An 18,611-nucleotide genomic window follows, 5' to 3' on the forward strand; every position below is an offset into this window, starting at 1 on the left:
CGACGACAACAACAACAACAACAACAACAACAACAACAACAACACCAACAGTAGCAGCAGTAGTAAACGCACTCCTCTCTTCACTCCACCGCCTTCCCCCTCTCACTCTCACTCATTCGCGCTTTATCCCACCAACTTCCTCTCTCTCTCTCTTTCTCTCTCTCTCTCCTTTCCTTATCAGCCTCTGAAGTGCTCTCGCCGTATATCGGCGCCTCAGTGTGCGCGGGTGACCGTGCGCGCGCGTGTGCGTGTTTGCGTGTTCCTGTGCGTGTACGTGTACGGTGTGTCTGCCCGGTGTGCGCGCGCGCGTTGACAGGTGCGCGCTCCGGCGCCCCGTTCAGCTCGTCCCGAGCGGGTAGTAGAATCGTCCCCGGCCAGGACCGGGAGATCGGCCTCTCCGACTGCCTGCGGCGACGCTCACGTGCGCCCTTGAAAGTTGAGAAAGCGCCGAATGAAATCGAGCGCGACGACGGCTCAGCTTTAAAAGCAAGGCTCGAGCGGATGAACAGGGGGAGCGCGAGGTAGGGGGTCGCTCCGTCATCGGCTGGGAGAGGGACTCCTCGTCCTTTATCAGCCGCGGCTGGGAATTACAGTAACGGTGCAAGCGGAGAAGAAGCGCGGTATAGTGGCTTTCACATGATCGCCGCGCGACGAAATGAGGTTACGTGTTTGCGCGAGTGAAGCACCGCGGGAGACGAGAGAAGAAGAAGAAGAAGAAGAAACTGCCGTAGCCGTTGCCACCACCATCTCCGCCGTCGTCGCAGCTGCTGCTGCTCCTATAGCTCATCGTCGGGGTTCGCCAAGGGAGTGAGTGAGGGGACATCCCGAGTTCGCGATGCTCATCCTCTGATCATCATCGCCGCTGCTCCCCCCCCCCCCACCCCTTGACAGCGAGATAAGCGAAAGCAGCTACAGTCATCACGATAAAGGCAGGTCAGTTTCGTTTCCCTCGTACAAATCCTGTTCCAATCTCCTTGGCTTCTCCCCACCCCCTCTGCCCAAGTTCTACTTCCTCATTCCCCACCCACCACACTCCGCCAGCTCTCACGTTCTTCCTTATTGTTGTCCTACTCCTCTCTTCCTTCTTTCTTACGCTTCCTATTCGGCTAGCCGCGTAATTATGTAACTCCTCGAGTTCTACGGATATGCGAACCTTGACCCCCCCCCCTCCCCTCCCCCAACCGGGGCAACGAACATTGCACGCGATTCGTAAGAGGCGCGCGCTATGGGGAAAAATAAAGCGAGATGCACGTTCCTCTTTTTCTGTCGTCGTTTAAAGCCTGAGCCATGTGACTGTGCTGCTAAAAGTCTCCGCGCGCCTCTTCCTCCCCTACTCCCTCCCTCCTCCTCCCCACCCCAAATATACTTGTTGCATCTTGATGGTTTTTATTTATTTTTTTTTTTTTTGCGTCGCTTCGCAAGGGATTGCGCGCTACGAGCCATCACCACTAGTTTTCGAGGCTTAATTCCTATTATCAACTTGTTTTATCAACCGATCGCTCTTTTGTCACTCGGTACGTTGATAACGCGACAGTCGTTTCCCTCTATCGGTATTTTATAAGCTAAATCATACATTTTATTACTTGAATTTCATTGATTCTCTCCATAAAATTTAATTATTATTAAATTTGTTGTTGCTTGTTTGCTTTTGTTTTTTACTTTTATTTTTACTTTTGTTTTTTTTTGTTTTTTTTTTCGTTTGAAAAAGATCATTGACGATCGCATATTTTTGCACTTTACTTATTCGTTTGTTGTGTTTTGCAGATTGGAGATGAACAGCTCATTGGAACAGGATTACGATGAATTTAAATTTTCGAGGGAAAATCAGCTTGAAGAGACAAATGTAGAAGAAAATTTACAAAATTTTAGTGAGTTCTTTAATGTTTGATTAAATCTTTGTAATTGATTGATCGGGATAATAACTGTCTACAGTCGGTATCGTCATCAAAGTATTGGAACGCGCGATTATAGCAACGTCATATGATATTCGAGTACTCGGAAAGTATTCAATGATAAGGAATATCATTAAATATAATCAAAAATAAGCTTTAAATATATTCGTTCTTCAAGTTCAGGTTCCGCTAAATTCAAAATCCAGGCGCGAGGCCCAAATAAATGCTGATAAGCCTACTGTTTCCTTTAAAAACCACCACGAAATAATCAAATTTATCTTGGTAGATTTTATAATAAAAGAATTCAAATGCTCGTGATTAGTCCAGCGCGGATCTAATGGCCAATGAAAGAAGAAGGAATGAAGCTTTCAGGAAACTTATAATGGGGCTCGCTTGCCCGTATAAAATTTATCTTATAAAATACTACAACGACAGCGCCTCATTTCCACGTAAAATCGTATAACGTATAATGAAACCTTTCTTTTTTCTTTTATTCTAGATGAAAGTTTTTCTTTTTTTTTTTTTTTTTTTTCCTCTTTTGTTTTTTGTTTTTGTTTATAAAAACAATAATGCTATATAATTAAGACGAATATTTATCGTAAATTCGTATCAAACTTTCATCAAAAATGAAAATTTAACTCATCGTAACGCCTTGTAATTTTTATATTGTTATCTTAATCCTCGACGGTAATTATATTTCCAGTTTTTATGTTATAGTTAATATTAATGTTTAAATACCAGCTTGAATTAACATTAAATACATCCTGTATGACCACTTTAGCATTAAAAAAGTCTTAAGATTAATAATACTAAAATTACATCTCGTCAAAACGAGCGAATTACAATGCATTTCTTTGTTCTCTCCATCCCCCCCCCCCCCACCCCCGTCGATTAAGAAACGAAATCTTCGTTCATACATTGGCCCTTTATAATAAGAAAATATTTATATAGTTTGCATTGAAGTTAGTCACGGAAATTTACCTATTCACATTATGAGTTTACTAATAATTTGAAATAAAGGATAAATATTGCATATTATAATAAAACTTCATGTATATAAGTAAAGTTCAATTTTCGGTAAAAAAAAAAAAATAAATAAATAGAAAAAAGAAAAAAGAAAAAAAAAATATGGGAAAACATTAATCGTTTCCATTTTAGTATATGTAATTGTTGAAACTGGTAAAGTTAGGTAAATGAAGATATAGTTGAAACTCTTGGTTCTAAAAAAAAAAAAAGTAAAATTGCGATGCGAGGAGCTTTTTTTCAGAAACGTATACGGTTAACGGAATTTAGGGTAACTTAATTCTTTTGAGAAATTCAAGCAAAAAAATATTTATCTTCCATTTTATCCGAACGGATCGTCCTTTTTTCTCCTCCTTTTTTTCTCTCCCTCTCTTTCTTTAGTTTTTTTCCTCTCTTTTTTTCCTCTCAATTTTTACCCTTCTTTCTTCTTTTTCTTTTTTTCTTTATCTTTATCTTTATCTTTATCTTTTATGTGTATATATACATATATAAAGTTATACAAAGGCATACAAAATTAATGAAAGAAGTTTCTCGGATCTCTTGTACTAGTAATATTCAGTGGAATTCAGATTTCGATTTCAAAAATTAAAAGTTAATTTATCCTTTGTTTTCAATTATCTACGGGAATGCAATAATACTTTTTAATAAGTTTAAATGCTAAATTGATTGTAATAGCAAGTCAATTTTTAGATTTTTCTCTCAATAATACTCTTTCGGTTACTATAATTCACATATACTTAATTATATTCCATGGGCATGGAGGATAATCACAAAGCATAATACTACATGATGAGAGATACTTAATATAACTTCTAAGAAACGTAATACCTTAATAATTTACGATATCTATATTGTAATCATTAAAAGAGGTATCGCAACATTCCTAGTAACTCTGGAATTCCGAGCACCATAGAGTGAAATATTTTTATTGCATATTTCCATTATTATTATTACTTAACGAAGGTCTAATAATGAATTTGAATTGAAACTATGTACGCATTAGGAATGAAACAGGCACTTGCATTAATTAATTCGAAATTAGCAATGCGATGATTGAATACTTAATTTTCATTTTTTACCGTACATAATATGCACATCTGTAGAAAATGTGTACTGAAAAGGCCAACATAACCATTTATCACGCGTTACTGTCTTCTTATTAAATCGTTTTTTCATCTTCTTTATTTTAAGTATACGTATAATTAATTTAAACGAAAAACTTCGCTAAAGCAAATTATTAAACAACTATTAAAAAAAACTTCACTCGCAAGAGTAGAAAAAAAGTATTATGCCTGTTGATGTAACTCCCGATAATAAATATTTTTTCAATATATTATATTTTTAAATATTTTAATATCTTTCGATATTATTTAAATTATTTATATCGTAGGAACAATATCTAACATCAGTTGCTAATTAATTTGCCAATTTAATATCTGAATTTCAATATGAGGTAAACTTGAAAGTATCTTTACGTTTTATTTGAATTTCCATCCATAAGCATTGAAAATTAATCTTATTTAGAATTAATCTTATTAGTCACTTAATCTTTAATGGGATTTTATCAATAGTTGCCTTTTTCCAGAGCACTACATAGATCGTACAAACTTAATTATAAAGTAAATAAAAATGTTGCTATTCTACATCGTGTTGTAAATTGAAAATGTAAAATTTTCATAAACCATAATAAACGTGACATAGTTTCTTATAGATTTTTGCGACTGAATTTTTCCATCGTGATTATTATTTCATATTAGACTTAATATAATAAGGTATCTTAATAAGAATAAAGTTCATTTAATAAATTAATAAAATTAGTAGTACTTACTCAAAAAAAAAAAAAAAAAAAAAAAAAAAAAAAAAAAAAAAAAAAATTAAAAAATTAATTAGTTAAATATTATTTATAATGTATGCTTACGTCTACGTAGCGAAATACTTTTGATTAATTTCTAAAAATACGTAATCATTATATATGACTTTTTTTTTTTTTTTTTTTAAACATAAATAGCGCTATTTAAAATTATTTTTCATCGACTGATTTATACAATATTTCAATTCATTAACTGTAATAAGAATTTTATTTAAGGCTTTTAAAAGAACAGTTTAGTAAAAAATGAATAATCTTTCAAGAAAATAAATTAATAGAACTAACTCTCCTAATATCATAAATGCATATAATAAACTTTTATCAAAATAGCTCAAAAGTAAAAATTTAGTATTAAAAAAATTTGTTTAAGTAAATAATTTTACCATTGAAAATTCTTATCAATGATTTAAACATTTAATTTTTATTTATAGAATCAAAAAAGGTTTGTATATTTAAATGTTATAAACACATTCAAATTTTTGTAAAGTATTATAATCTTAACGTTTGAAGCAATAGTTCAAATGAGTAAAAGAAAAAAAAACAAACAAAACTGGTCTTTATATTATTCTAGTATTTTTAAGCAACGATAAACTATTTCTTTAAGTGGATGATAGTTTTTGACAAAATTCGCTATCTCAACAAATTATGAATTTAAAATATCAATTAATATGCATTTTGCAAGAAACTCAATTGCTGAATAGTCTAAACACTATGTAAATATTAATAAATATTTTAATGATTTAAGAGTATTTTGAAAAATTGTTTATTCATCTCTTCCAATTACTAGGGAAAATTCTATTTTTCTAAAAAGTATTTTTAGCGCATTCGGATCAATTGGATTATTTATTCTTTTGTAAAATACAAATTAACGTATGGTGTTTAAAGAAATGAAATATTTTTTTATTTTTATTAATGACAGCTTTCAATTAATCAAATTGACTTTTAAAATTCTTTAATTTTCTACAGTATACGTTTTCTTATAAGTTCTTTAATTTACTTGAAAATGAATTTAATAGGTTTTAAAATTACAGGTTGTATGAAAGAAATAAATAACAAAGTACTACATAAAAAATAATTATATCGGATCAGAAATTTTATTTTCAAAGGTATTATAACAATTCATAATACTTCAAATATTTTAAACAAAAATTTAATAAAATGAAGTTTCATAAACAGTCTGTGTACAAATTTGTGATCGAATTAAGGAAAATTATTTATATTGATTTAAACCAAATTATAATTATTTCTTATCTGCAAAAAATAATTTTACGTGCTTGGATAATTTATTAAATTTATTTCGTTAAACGGTGATAAAATATAAATACAATAAATAAAATAAAATTTAATAACTTACATTATTTAGCATCGTTCACTGTAATCATAATATTGTACCTAATATAGTTTACACTTTTCTACTAATTTCACAATTAATTAAATTAATAACAGTAGGAATTACAATTGCTACTAATTTAAAAAAGTATTCAGTATTGGTATGAAGAATTATTGATTTTTCAGATAACTTGTGAGTTTTTACTACATACCATTTAATATGTAGCAAAGGGAATTTGTATATTATGAGATTAAGGAAAAGGCTTTTCCAATTTGTCGATGAAGAAATCTATTTCATTTAACCGACAAAATTTTGAAAAAATAATCAGTCACTCAATAGATTCCATTCCATAGACATTCAACAAAAGTTAACAATATGGCTCGAAGGAAGTTATTCAATATTTCGATGCTCGTTATCTTGCATGAGGCGCGACATACTCGAAAGCTCTACTAACAAAAATTTTGCGTAAGCTCATTTATAATATGATTATTCGAATGTCACTTATTGGTAAAATTCAAAAGGAAAGTATATTTTAAATGAAAGTTACAGCAAGGTAATAACATATTTAATCAAAACTTTTTTAATACAGCCAACATCTGAAAATAAAAAGATGATGTAATACAGTCATGGATTAACGTAAGGGATCGATCATATCAAACTAAAGCAAACAGTATTCGAAATATACAAGAACAAGTAAACAAAATACTTTATTTTCATAAATTGAACTACTAATGTAGTTTTTTCTTTTTTTCTGTTTTTACTTTTTTTTGTTATTTTTATTATTATTATTATTATTATTTTTTTTTTTTTTTTTTTTTACTAAAATTGACGATATAAAATGATCATTTGTTTCAGTAATATATTATACGACGGATAAATACTTTTAAAACATTAAAAGACGTACGATTCCGCTTGTGAAACTTGTTGCCTTGAAATTAAAAAAAAAAAAAAAAAAAAAAAAAAAAAACAAGCCAAAGCTATTATTTCAGCCGTTAAATATCTCTAAATTTATGATTATTCATAGTTTGCAACTTATTCAATCTTAAATTCAATTCATTTCATTATAAGCAAAATATGAAAAACAACTATACATCAATATTTTTTAATGAAAATAGTATAGTATAGTAAATTTAATAGAAAACAGAAAAAATTGTATTATAAAAATAAAGCTTGGAATTCTAATATTGTTAAAAACAAAATAACAAAAAGAAGAAAAAAAAAAAAAAAAAAACGATAAACATTTTCAACAAAAATATTATTTGTTATGATAAATTCTGATAATCTAATATTCTGAAGTTTAATAGTCTATTGTTAAATAAAGCTTAAGTAGTAAATATATGTAACACATTGGACTATTAAAGGAATAAAAATTATATACATTCACAAGGATATAAGTATTTTATTTCATCTTATTCTCAGAATCAGTTTCTCAATTGCATAACCTCCGTCTCTTAAATACTTTAAATGTTATTGAGCTTGAGAATATGTTTTAATGGACTTTTCCTACGAAATACGAGGGTTTCAACAAACAAAAAAAAGAAACAAAAAAAAAAGAAACAAAAAAAAAGAGGTTAATATATTAAAAATATAATTTTTTGTTTTAAAATTAAAAATTTTAACAATTTAAAAAAAGTGAAAATAATGTTTAGAGTAATAATTCGTTGGATATAGAGATAGAAGCAGACAATTAGGGAATTTTTATATTGTCGCATTTCAATTTGTATTTGTAATAAATTAATAAGAATATCTAGTTCTCAAATCGTATTGTAAAGTACTAGAAAAATATTAAATAATGATCGTGCAATAGTGAATTAAGCAGCTGCAAGATAGATTACAAGATTTTTTTTATGAAATTATTAATAGATTAATAACGAATAGCCGATAGAAAAATAATCCTTAATACTGATTTCCATTTTCGATTAATTACCCAATATTATAGAAGCACATGTGCCAATAGTTAAGCCTGGATACTTGTAAGCGTGTAATAATGATTAATTAATTTCTCATTTTATAGGCACAGTGTCATACCTCTGTGTCCTCTAAAATATTAATAAATATTAATACATTTAAAAATATCTTTTTCATATGCTACAAAAATCTAATTATAACGAAATTTATTCATTCTAATTTGTCTGGCATATTTCTCGTACAAATTTTAACAATCATAAACCATTATTTTTGCATAAATTAGAACATTTCAAATAAGATTAGTTGTTAATTAATGTGTGATCTGTATGGTAGGCCACAGACAGTAATTAGAATGTAAATTTGACTATGTAGCATTTCAGGTGTATATCTATTATTGCATAATTTGCATTTTAAGTTGCAACGCGCTTTAAAATACCTATTATCTATAAAGCGAATATTTATAAATATTTATAAAATTTATGTTTAATAAAGAAAAATGCCCGTAGCATAAAGACTAATTTAAACCGAATGTAAAAAAAAAATAGCTTCATGAATTTTCAAACGTAATTAATACCTTTAAAGCAGTAAAATACCAACAACTTGAATAATATCTAAATTCATGGATCAAATCAATCGATATTATGTCACAATTTTACGAAAAATCATGGTAGCGATTTCATTGTAAATATTCCTATTATTATCGCAATATGTTAATACAAAGCCGCGGCATTCGAACTCACTTTGACCAAAACTATTATTTCGGTATAAACAGACTTGGATTGAATTTAATTATTGCTTAACTGTACTTCGTCGTTTACTTTTCAACAATATGTTTTAAAAGACAAATACATTTTTACGTATTCTAAGCGGATTTATTAAGAATAAGAAACTCTTTCAATAAAGTTTCTTTTCCTTTTCTTTTTGTTTTTTGCCCGATTGCGTTCAAATTTCAATTATCGACAAGTTCATTAAATTTTTGAATCGCATTTGATTAGAGTTCCGAGATTAGAAATGTCTGAATTCGAGAAAAAAAGCATATCTTAACTATAGTTATATTAATCTCATTAAATAAATAAATATTCTTTTACGGCTGCGATGAAAGAATGAAAGAATATTTTATAATTAATTTCGTCATACCATAAGCCCATAAAGACTTTCGATAATCATTGTTATACAATAATATAGGTACGAGGGATAGTGGGTAAGTATATGACAAATAAAACTAGTCGTGAAAATATTTACCATTCACAAAAATACATGTCGATGCGGGAAGAAAATATAATAAATATTAAGATATACGGTACACCTAAATCTCATGAATAACGCCCGCAGTTGTCTGGCCAACGATATGTCGTTCATTAGTGGTAGTTTTGTCCCGTCTGCCGAGGGTCTAATTAAACCCTCAATTTATAAAACAATTACGGACTATTGATGATTTACTATGGAGGCTTAAGAAATAGGTTGAAAAAAAGGTTGGGAAGAAAATTTGTGCTTTTTGATATTTCAGCTTTTTTTTTTCTTTTCGTTTTTTTACTTTCCAATGTGAGGAAGATAAACCGATTGTAAAACTAAATAGTATTTGTAATCGGTTAAACTAACTTGAGATAACTGCCGTTTTACGGAACAGACTGATTATTCAGTTTATGCAGATAATATGATAGTAGTACACATTTTATTAATCGAACATAATAATCGATGTGTACATTTGATTTTTAATCGGAATAATTTCAAGCCATTACCTATTTATGGATTTATCGATTACGTATGTATTTATGTGGCAATTTCATCAATGCACGTTAAATTTTAAGTTTTTTTTTTTAACCTTTTATTTATTATATTATTTCATTATTAAAGAGTCTGTGAACTAAGATTTTTTTAAGTATTAATAAAGGGATGTTAATGTTAACCGTTCGTAGGTTAATTTTTTTTAGGATAAGTTTTTTTTTTTTTTTTTTTTTGTTTGAAAATCTAATATTTAATAATTTTCCTGGTTATATCATACTACATTTTTTACATCACTTGATTAATGTTTACATTACATAGATAACATTGATACTGTATATATATATATATATATATATATATATATATATATATATATACATATATTAAAAGGAAAATAAAAATAGTAAAAATATAATTTAATGTGTAATACGATTCAAATTGTTTTTCCAGCAACACTGGGCTTTAAAAATATTTATGAATTTAGTTTTGCCACTAAATATATGTATCAAATATAAGGATAAATTTTAATCTTACATATATAATAGTAAATTAAAATTTAATCCCAAGAGAGGGTTTCGTAAGTACTATTTGAAGATAGCGTATAATACCGTAATATTTATTATCTCATAACTTTATCATTTTACTCTCGATAAAACTTCAATGATTATAGTAAAAAGCTGAAATTATACAATAGTCTTTGTAATAAATATAGTTATTTGAAAAGTATAATGATGCATTTAACGACAAAAAATTATTGTACACAATATTGTACTTTTCTTTTTACAGCAGCAGCTTCGATAAATAATTTAACAACAATATCCAGTATCTCTAGTATTATCGTTACCTTTTGACATCTCAATAATTGTTCTTTCCCCATAAATCCAATGCTGTAACAAGAAGTTCATTATTATTAATTTAAGATTGTTGAACTACCCTCATAAACAAATTCGTGAAATTCGTGAAAAAAATTTAAATAATAAGTCTTACTCATCTTGGAAATTAAATAGTGAATCGTGGACGAGTTAATTAATAGCAACTGTCTTATTACGAAAAGATTTCAATTATCAGTCGATAAAGCTAAGATAAGATATTATCATTTCCAACAATCTATAATACACAATACAAGGATAGGTATATTCGTTGCAAATAAAATAATTAACAACTAGTCAATGTATATTTATTGTGGGCATATGTATAATACACATACAGGATATATAAACATACAGAGAAAGTCAAAAAGCCGCATGTGGTAAGTAATATTATGTAAAATGAAATTTTGCCGAGGAAAAAGGTGGCGGGTTTGCAATAATCATGCCTGAATTAACGTCGTCGCGACGAGTTAGAGAAGAGTGACGCCAAGGGGGCATGTCCAGCCTCTTGATAAAATTCGATGTATCGGACGGCAGTATCGAGATAGATTTCAATTGAGAAGGCGATTGCTTGACATACATAAAGCGCATTAATACGCGATACGGAGCTCTTGCATCTTTCATTCATTCGGCCATTTTATTTATTATAAGTATTTATGGAGAATATGAAAGATAAAGGAAACAATAATCCTAACGTACGTCTTCTCTCTTGAACGTTATTCGAGTAGAATCATACTTGATAAGAGCATATTGTAATTCCTTAAAAGAATTTTTTAATAAACAATATTATGGGTATTGAGAATATTTCATTTTAACGATTCGGTTAAGTTTTGCTCTACTACCCTCTATGACGATTCGAGGAAATTTGAAGCTTACGGGGGATTTAGATTTATCAGACAGTTCATGAACGGGAAAAATAAAATATCCAAATAATATATTATATAATTGTTAATAATAAATATCTATTGGCTAATGTAATGAACTTTCGCCTATTAAAGATATAATCAAATAAAGAAATCAATTCAGTCGCTTCTGCTAATTTTATTTGGCTTTAGAAACTGCACGTTAGATTGGATGTTGAGTGTCCTCGATAACTCTCGCTATTTTTGCTCTGGAAGCTGTTATAATTGAAAAATCCTCCTTGCAGTATACTTTTTGATTCTTGTATTTTTGTAATTATATTTTTACAGTCCTATTCTGAAATTTCGTGTCTATTTCAGGTCTTATTAGAAGTTAAAATTTTACTCTGCAAAATTGTAAAACTGCATTACGTTATTAAGTAAAGGATTATTATTCTCTCTAGTATAAAACGATATTAATTAAAACTTGAGATTAAGAATCCACTCTTAATTCTCCAGACAGTTATTTATAATAATTATTATATTAAAAAAAAAAATCCTTTATATAATTAATGTACAGTAATTATGCGTCATCCCTCACTTCGAGTCTTTTATAATATATTTACATTAGCACAAAGCATTTTAAATTATATGAAATTGGGAACGATAAAATTTTTTTAAATTTATGATTTTTATATTTATTATATAAGTACAGCGCAACTGTTGTAGTCATAAATACACATTCTACTGAAATATAAAATACTTCGTATAATAAAAGATATTTATAGGCAATGAGCATGAGCAAATGATCATAATAACAAAATTTGCAAAAGATTTTCTGCCATACCAATATGGCACACATCTTTAAAATTGTCCCTTTATTTATGCAAATAATATTTATTTATACTGTTTATTAATTTCATTGAGCATTGTGTTAATTGCTAAAAAAATATTTAAAGCAAGATTCGATCAATTAAGCATTAATAAAATACTTTCAATTATATTTGAATTAAATTAAAAACACAAAATTGATTTCTTTATTTAGTTGTATTTATATAATAGTTAACGTTAAAAATTCATAATAGTAACGTAGGGATAATAATTATTAAGTAATATTTTAACTATAATATTTTGATATTATTATAAATGATGTTTTTTTGTTTTTTTTTTGTATTCATAAAAATTGGCCTGCAGACGGAATTTCGCTAAAAATATATTTTCATCATAAACAAACCATCAACAAATACTAATACATTTGTTTTATTTATGTCGCACTTATAAAAGACAGTCACAAGTGTCTTAAATTAAACTTATACTCTCAAATCCAAATGGTTCGTAGAAATTGTATTTAATCGCGATTTATTTTATTTGTTAAAGATATACAAATCTCAAGAGTATTAATATTCAAATTATTTTAAACCCCTAATGATAGTTGGTTTTGTAATTAAATTATTAGTAAATATAAGTGATATGAGAGCATATGCTTATGCTAGACAAAATACAGCATAGTCGAATAAATCTCATAAAATTATCAATTTCGCTGTAATTATGTCAATGCACAATACGTGTAAGAATGTAATATGAGTAGGGTAATAGGGGTTTTATCGTTTTATTTAAAAAAATATTCCAAGATTTTTTTTTTTTTTTTTCCCAACAAAAACTTGATTTGTTGGGCATATTATTTGATAGTTGTAAAAAAAAAATATTACATAATCTTTCAGTTCTACAACTCATCTCTTGTGCCTGATTGTTCTTTTCATAATCCCACGCCTTTATCGCCATTTTTATAAATTACAAGTTTTATTTCAAATTTTACCATAGCCTTTTACTATTTAAAGAATCCAAAAATCACTTGACCAATCACTGAAAATTTTACAAGTACCAACTCGTAAAAAATCACAATAGAGCTTTAGAGTAAAATTAGACCAATGCTTTATAGATAAAAATCTCAGAGTCCCGTTTAATTAAGCAATTTAATAATCGTGAATATTATCAGTAACCTGCGATAGAAGAAAGGAGGATTGTATTTCCAATATGTAGATAAAGATGAAATTAGCAATTTTTAATCACTTTGTACTGCATCCAAACAAAAAAATTTTTTTTTCGTTTTTTTTTTTTTTAATATAAACTTTTAATAAAATTTATGAAAGTAAAAAATCTTTTGTATTAATTTAATAGCGCTATAACAATTCAATATGACCATATACCGATAACAAAAAAATATGCGAATATTTTAACATTGCATTAAACATATAATGAAATGTAATATCAATTTCATGCAATAATTTTATTCTTCTTTCAATAAGATAAAGAAAAGAAAAAAGAAAAAAAAAACAATGCTATTTTAAATTTATACAAACTATACAATTTTTTTAAATGCTTCTTGAAATAATCCTGGGCTTTGCATAACAATGCTAGTTGTTGTTGATCAAAATGGATTTTAAATACATCTGTTAGAATTTCTCCTAAAACTAATTTTTAATCTATTTTCAATGTATTATTTAGAAAAAGATTATATACTTCTTTCATAATAGTATACAATAAAATATTAAATAAGACAGTCACTCTGAGTTATATAATGATTTATATGCAATGTTAATGCAAATTTACTTATCCTTTTCTTAAAATAAATGCCCAACCCAACAGTATCGTTTATATAATAATTTGCCATTCTCATAAATGAAAAGAGCCGATATTTTCTATAATTTTAATCCTAGGTTATATTATTTTTATTCCCATGAATTAATATTATCATTGTAACATTATAATCTAATCTATTTTTGCCTTAACTATATATTCCCTGTAATATTTCGTAAAATAGTTTTATTTCGAATTACTCAATTAAAATTAGACATTTCTAATATCTCAAGTATCATATTAAATTCCAATCCATCTCGACAAGGCTCTCATTATTTCTATCATATTCCATGATAAACCTTTTTCGCCGTCTTACAAATCTGCGAGCTGTATCGTTTTACAAATTTCAAGAGACTTTAAGATATCTCAATTTTATTTAATGCAATGCTGCAAAAATAGTCGCGCGCAGTCTAATGTGATGAAAGGCAGCCTATTTAATTTTTAATAAATGACAAGGCGAGTAGAACAAATGTTAGGCAAAATATTTTTAATGACAAATTATCGATGAATAGCGCAATGAATCAGAGGATCGCTATTGCGTTACTAACGAGTACCGATTCCCGTAACGTCATATTATTTTATTCGCCCTTAAAATTTAAGGTTTAGCTGCTGGAGCCGAATGAAACTGGTGGCAAATAATAGTAAGATTCAAAAGATTTTCTCGGCCTTTATAAAATTATTAATTATTATTTAGCATACGTGTTAATCAGTATTTATGTTGTCATCTCCATACACCGTGATTGAAGGATCTACTAATGGAGTGAGGATGATAAACGAAGATATAATTGCTTTGCCACGTTAATTTGTAAATGCCGATGAATATTATTAATCTTAAAATAAAAGTTAAAAGCAAAAGGGTGACGCGACCGGTAATAATGATCATGATATAAAAAAAAAAAAAAAATTTAATGACTTTTAACGTATTTACATCGAAGCCATGATTAAAATCTTCGTTTTCTTTGCCAATTTAATATGTCTAATGGTTAATTTTCCCTTTCGTTACGAGTTATTATGATATGTTTTAAAAATAAGTCTCAACTACCGAACATACGACAGAATATTGAAGTACAAATAACGATTTATTGTCGCAAACAAATCACGTATTTACCACTTAAACAGTCAACTTTCTTGATGAGCGTACTTTCATGAGCAGACTATAAGTCAACTAATTACAATGTTTGACAATGTATATTATGTATTTCGCTCATTCAGCATTCACAAAAAAAAAAAAAGAAACAAAAAAAGTTTATTTATATTTTAGTTTTTATTATTTTTATAAATCTTTTGAAAAATTCTCATTGTAAAGTAAAAAAAAATATTTATTGCACGATAATTGAAAAGAAACTGTGGCTTACTTTATGTAAAGGAAAAATTGCTGCATGCGTATAAATTATATTGAATTTCTTCATCCGCTAATCTTCGAGGTCGGGAGGCCCATATTATCCTTGCGTAGTAATATACAATAATGAAATAATTTAGACTTTATTTTTTTTTTTTATTTTAAGAAAATCCAAGATATTCCTTTCCGATTGTTGCACCTTCTCCTTACCGATAATTAATGATTTCTACCTAAGACCCTTAATAAACAATCATCGGAAATGAGTTTCATTATTATTTGTTGTTTAATCAAGTAATTTAGTAAAGCAGTGCAACATCAATTATTCAATAATGAGTTTTATTTATTGTAAACAAATGAAAAATACAAAAATGTTTAAAAAAAAATCACTAATAAAATAAAAGAATTGTGAGAATTATCCCTTCGAGTCAAGGCTTTTATTAATTGAATTATTCAAAGTTTATCTCTGTTTTTTTTTTCTTTCAAGACCAAAATCTCCAATAGTGTATTTTAAACGGAAATTCAATTACTAAGAATGGAATATTCAGTTGAAAAAAAAAAATAATAAATCCTACATAAATACCTGAATTGGCCAAAAAGAAGTTTGCAAGGCACTTAATCAGTAAAATTATCTTACAAGAGGAACAAGAAGCTTTAAAATCATAAAAAAATAATTTCAATAATCTGGAAAAATTTATTATAATAATGATATGCGGTACTCCGTCTCGTGGCCTATAGTACACTTTAATTAATACTCGTCACAACTCATTATGTTTGAATATCACGTACTATACTAATATAAATCATTCCAAGTTTTTTTTTTGCAAAATCTTTGTTTTCTTACCAGTAGAGGTGATTAAACGTTCCATATATGCTTAAGTATATGTTTTCATTACAAATACTTACATAAAATATGATTTGATTATTTTACAATTTTTATTTCTGTAAAACGGCTGATATATCAATAAAAATATATTCGCGACATTTCATGAAAATATTTGACTATGAACATATCATTATTGCTGGCTATTAAACGTGTGCGTGATTGTATGTGTAAGCACATAACACGACCATAAATATTAATAACAAATACAGTTTGGCTTAAGCGCAAATATAGATTTAATCATCATGATAAATGAGCGCATTTTTGGTACTCGACCTTTTTCTTTAATTATATTGTACTGGCGATTAATAATTTGTAAAGTCAATTCATAATATAGAGAAGCGAACGTCTGCCAATGCTTATGTTGAACTGAAATATGTTAACAAGTATCAAGAGATTGTTCATGGTTAAAAATAAAATGTTGAATCATATCCAAACATTTAATTTGTTAAATTAATAAGAAATAAATACCCTATGATACAAAAAAAAAAAAAAAAAATTATTAGTAAGGTTCTACCGTACCGCAACAAATAAGTAATTTAACAAACAAAGTTTTTGACGTAAATTTCGCATTCGTTTAAAAATATTGAATATTGCCTAAAAGCACAATACATTATTAAAAAGTTCTCAAGGCGTAAAACAGCTTTTAGTTACACGCTATATTTGCAAATATAAATGAACTTAGATTAGGAAAAATTTAAAGGTGCAATTCGGTTATCGAATATTTCTATTTAACATGAAAATTGTAATATTACGACTTTGGGTTCTATTGTATGGCGCTAAGGAGTTCTCTGGGCATTAACTAACTTATGCCGCGCCAAAGTTCCAAAATGAGCTTTATTTATATAATCGTTACGAAATAAAATACTTTTCTTAGCCTCGAGCATAAAATATAATTTATAGTTCAGAAATTTTAATCAAAATCTTGCAAGTAATAATAAGAGGTTTAGAAGATCAAAAGAATCGTGGCACTATTATAATATAAGGTGTTTTTTGTTTTTTTTCTTGTTGTTTTTTTCTTTTTTTCTTTTTTTCTTTATAATGCTTTCAAAGATACTTTCTGGTACTTAAAAGTGAATCGAGTCGTCGTAGATCGATCTTGAAGATATCGAATTTTAATAAGTTAATATAAATCCATAAGCTTGATATTACTACCCAGTAAAATTATTAATAAGTAAACTAAAGAAATGATAGGCCAGCAGTTTTTAAGGAGACGAAAAATTCAATTAAAACTGTAAATTATAATTTAACACTTGTTATGTGTCAAATATATTTTATCTAGCAAGTTAAGTAAGAATTAAAAATGATATGAAAATATGTTCATATCCGAAATATTTAATGCCAGTTATATAAGATTCAATTAAAAAAGGATGTATTTTAAATTAAAAATTTTTTTTATCTATTGATGTTTTATCTATTTTATCCATTTTTTTCTTCTTCTATCGTCTGCTTATTATTATTATTATTATTATTATTATTATTATTATTATTATTATTATTATAGGAATACATACATATATATATATATATATATATATATATATATATATATATATACACACACTTTCTCTGTGTTGTATTTGCGCGTGTGTGTGTGTCTAATGTAGTGTAGTGTTTAAAATTAAATTGTTTTTACGTAATACAAGCTGACGAATGACATTCAGATACTGTCATTAAGTACATTATTTAATTACCAATTTGAATAACATTTGATTCTTATCGAATATGTCTCGAATTCTTTAAACGACTCCTCCAATTAAATAAAAATTAAAAAAAAGAGAAAAACTTATTTTTTGACGCCAAAAATATATAGTCAGCGTTATGGCACTTTTATTTAAATATGTTTTCTCGTAAGCCCGTGTAACATAAATTGCATTGATTTCGGAACACCTTGTGTACACACGAGGTACTACGGTAATGAACAATTAGTTTTTAATGTATAGAATCGATTGGTTCGGCCAGTAGTAATGCAACTTTACATTTATGCGATAATGAAAATTGAAATACGTACGGCATGAGTGTGTCGTGACGTGCATACGACTTTATCAAGTTGCTCAATACTCCTACCTTAATTCTTATTAAAATATTAAATTAAGAAAACCGCGAAACGTTATATTAAAACCCCTTTCAAAAATTTTATCCTACCTTTCGACGCGCAGAAAGTACGGGCGTCCAAGTCAAATATAATATCCAGTCGTAAATCTGATTATTATTTCAGAAAACATTTCCCAACAAGACTTCCACGTAACAATACTAGGGAACTTTATAGTTTATCATACAGCCCTTACATCTGCTTATCCGC

The 18,611-nt window shown here is 28.1% G+C and overlaps 1 protein-coding gene across 1 annotated transcript in view; it reads left to right on the top strand.

Annotated features, from left to right (window-relative positions):
• Positions 1-137: 137 nt before the first annotated feature.
• The window catches only part of LOC105363572 (mastermind-like domain-containing protein 1), a 29,711-nt gene continuing 11,237 nt past the window's right edge, over positions 138-18,611 (top strand). The window contains exons 1-2 of the mRNA XM_011501309.1: positions 138-933; positions 1,765-1,868. Coding sequence (XP_011499611.1) covers positions 1,772-1,868 — 97 coding nt within the window. The 5' untranslated portion in view covers positions 138-933; positions 1,765-1,771. The remainder of the gene's footprint in view (positions 934-1,764; positions 1,869-18,611) is intronic.

This window comes from Ceratosolen solmsi, unplaced genomic scaffold (genome assembly GCF_000503995.2).
Source record: "Ceratosolen solmsi marchali unplaced genomic scaffold, CerSol_1.0 scaffold3, whole genome shotgun sequence".
In the NCBI taxonomy this organism is placed as follows: Eukaryota; Metazoa; Arthropoda; class Insecta; order Hymenoptera; family Agaonidae; genus Ceratosolen; species Ceratosolen solmsi.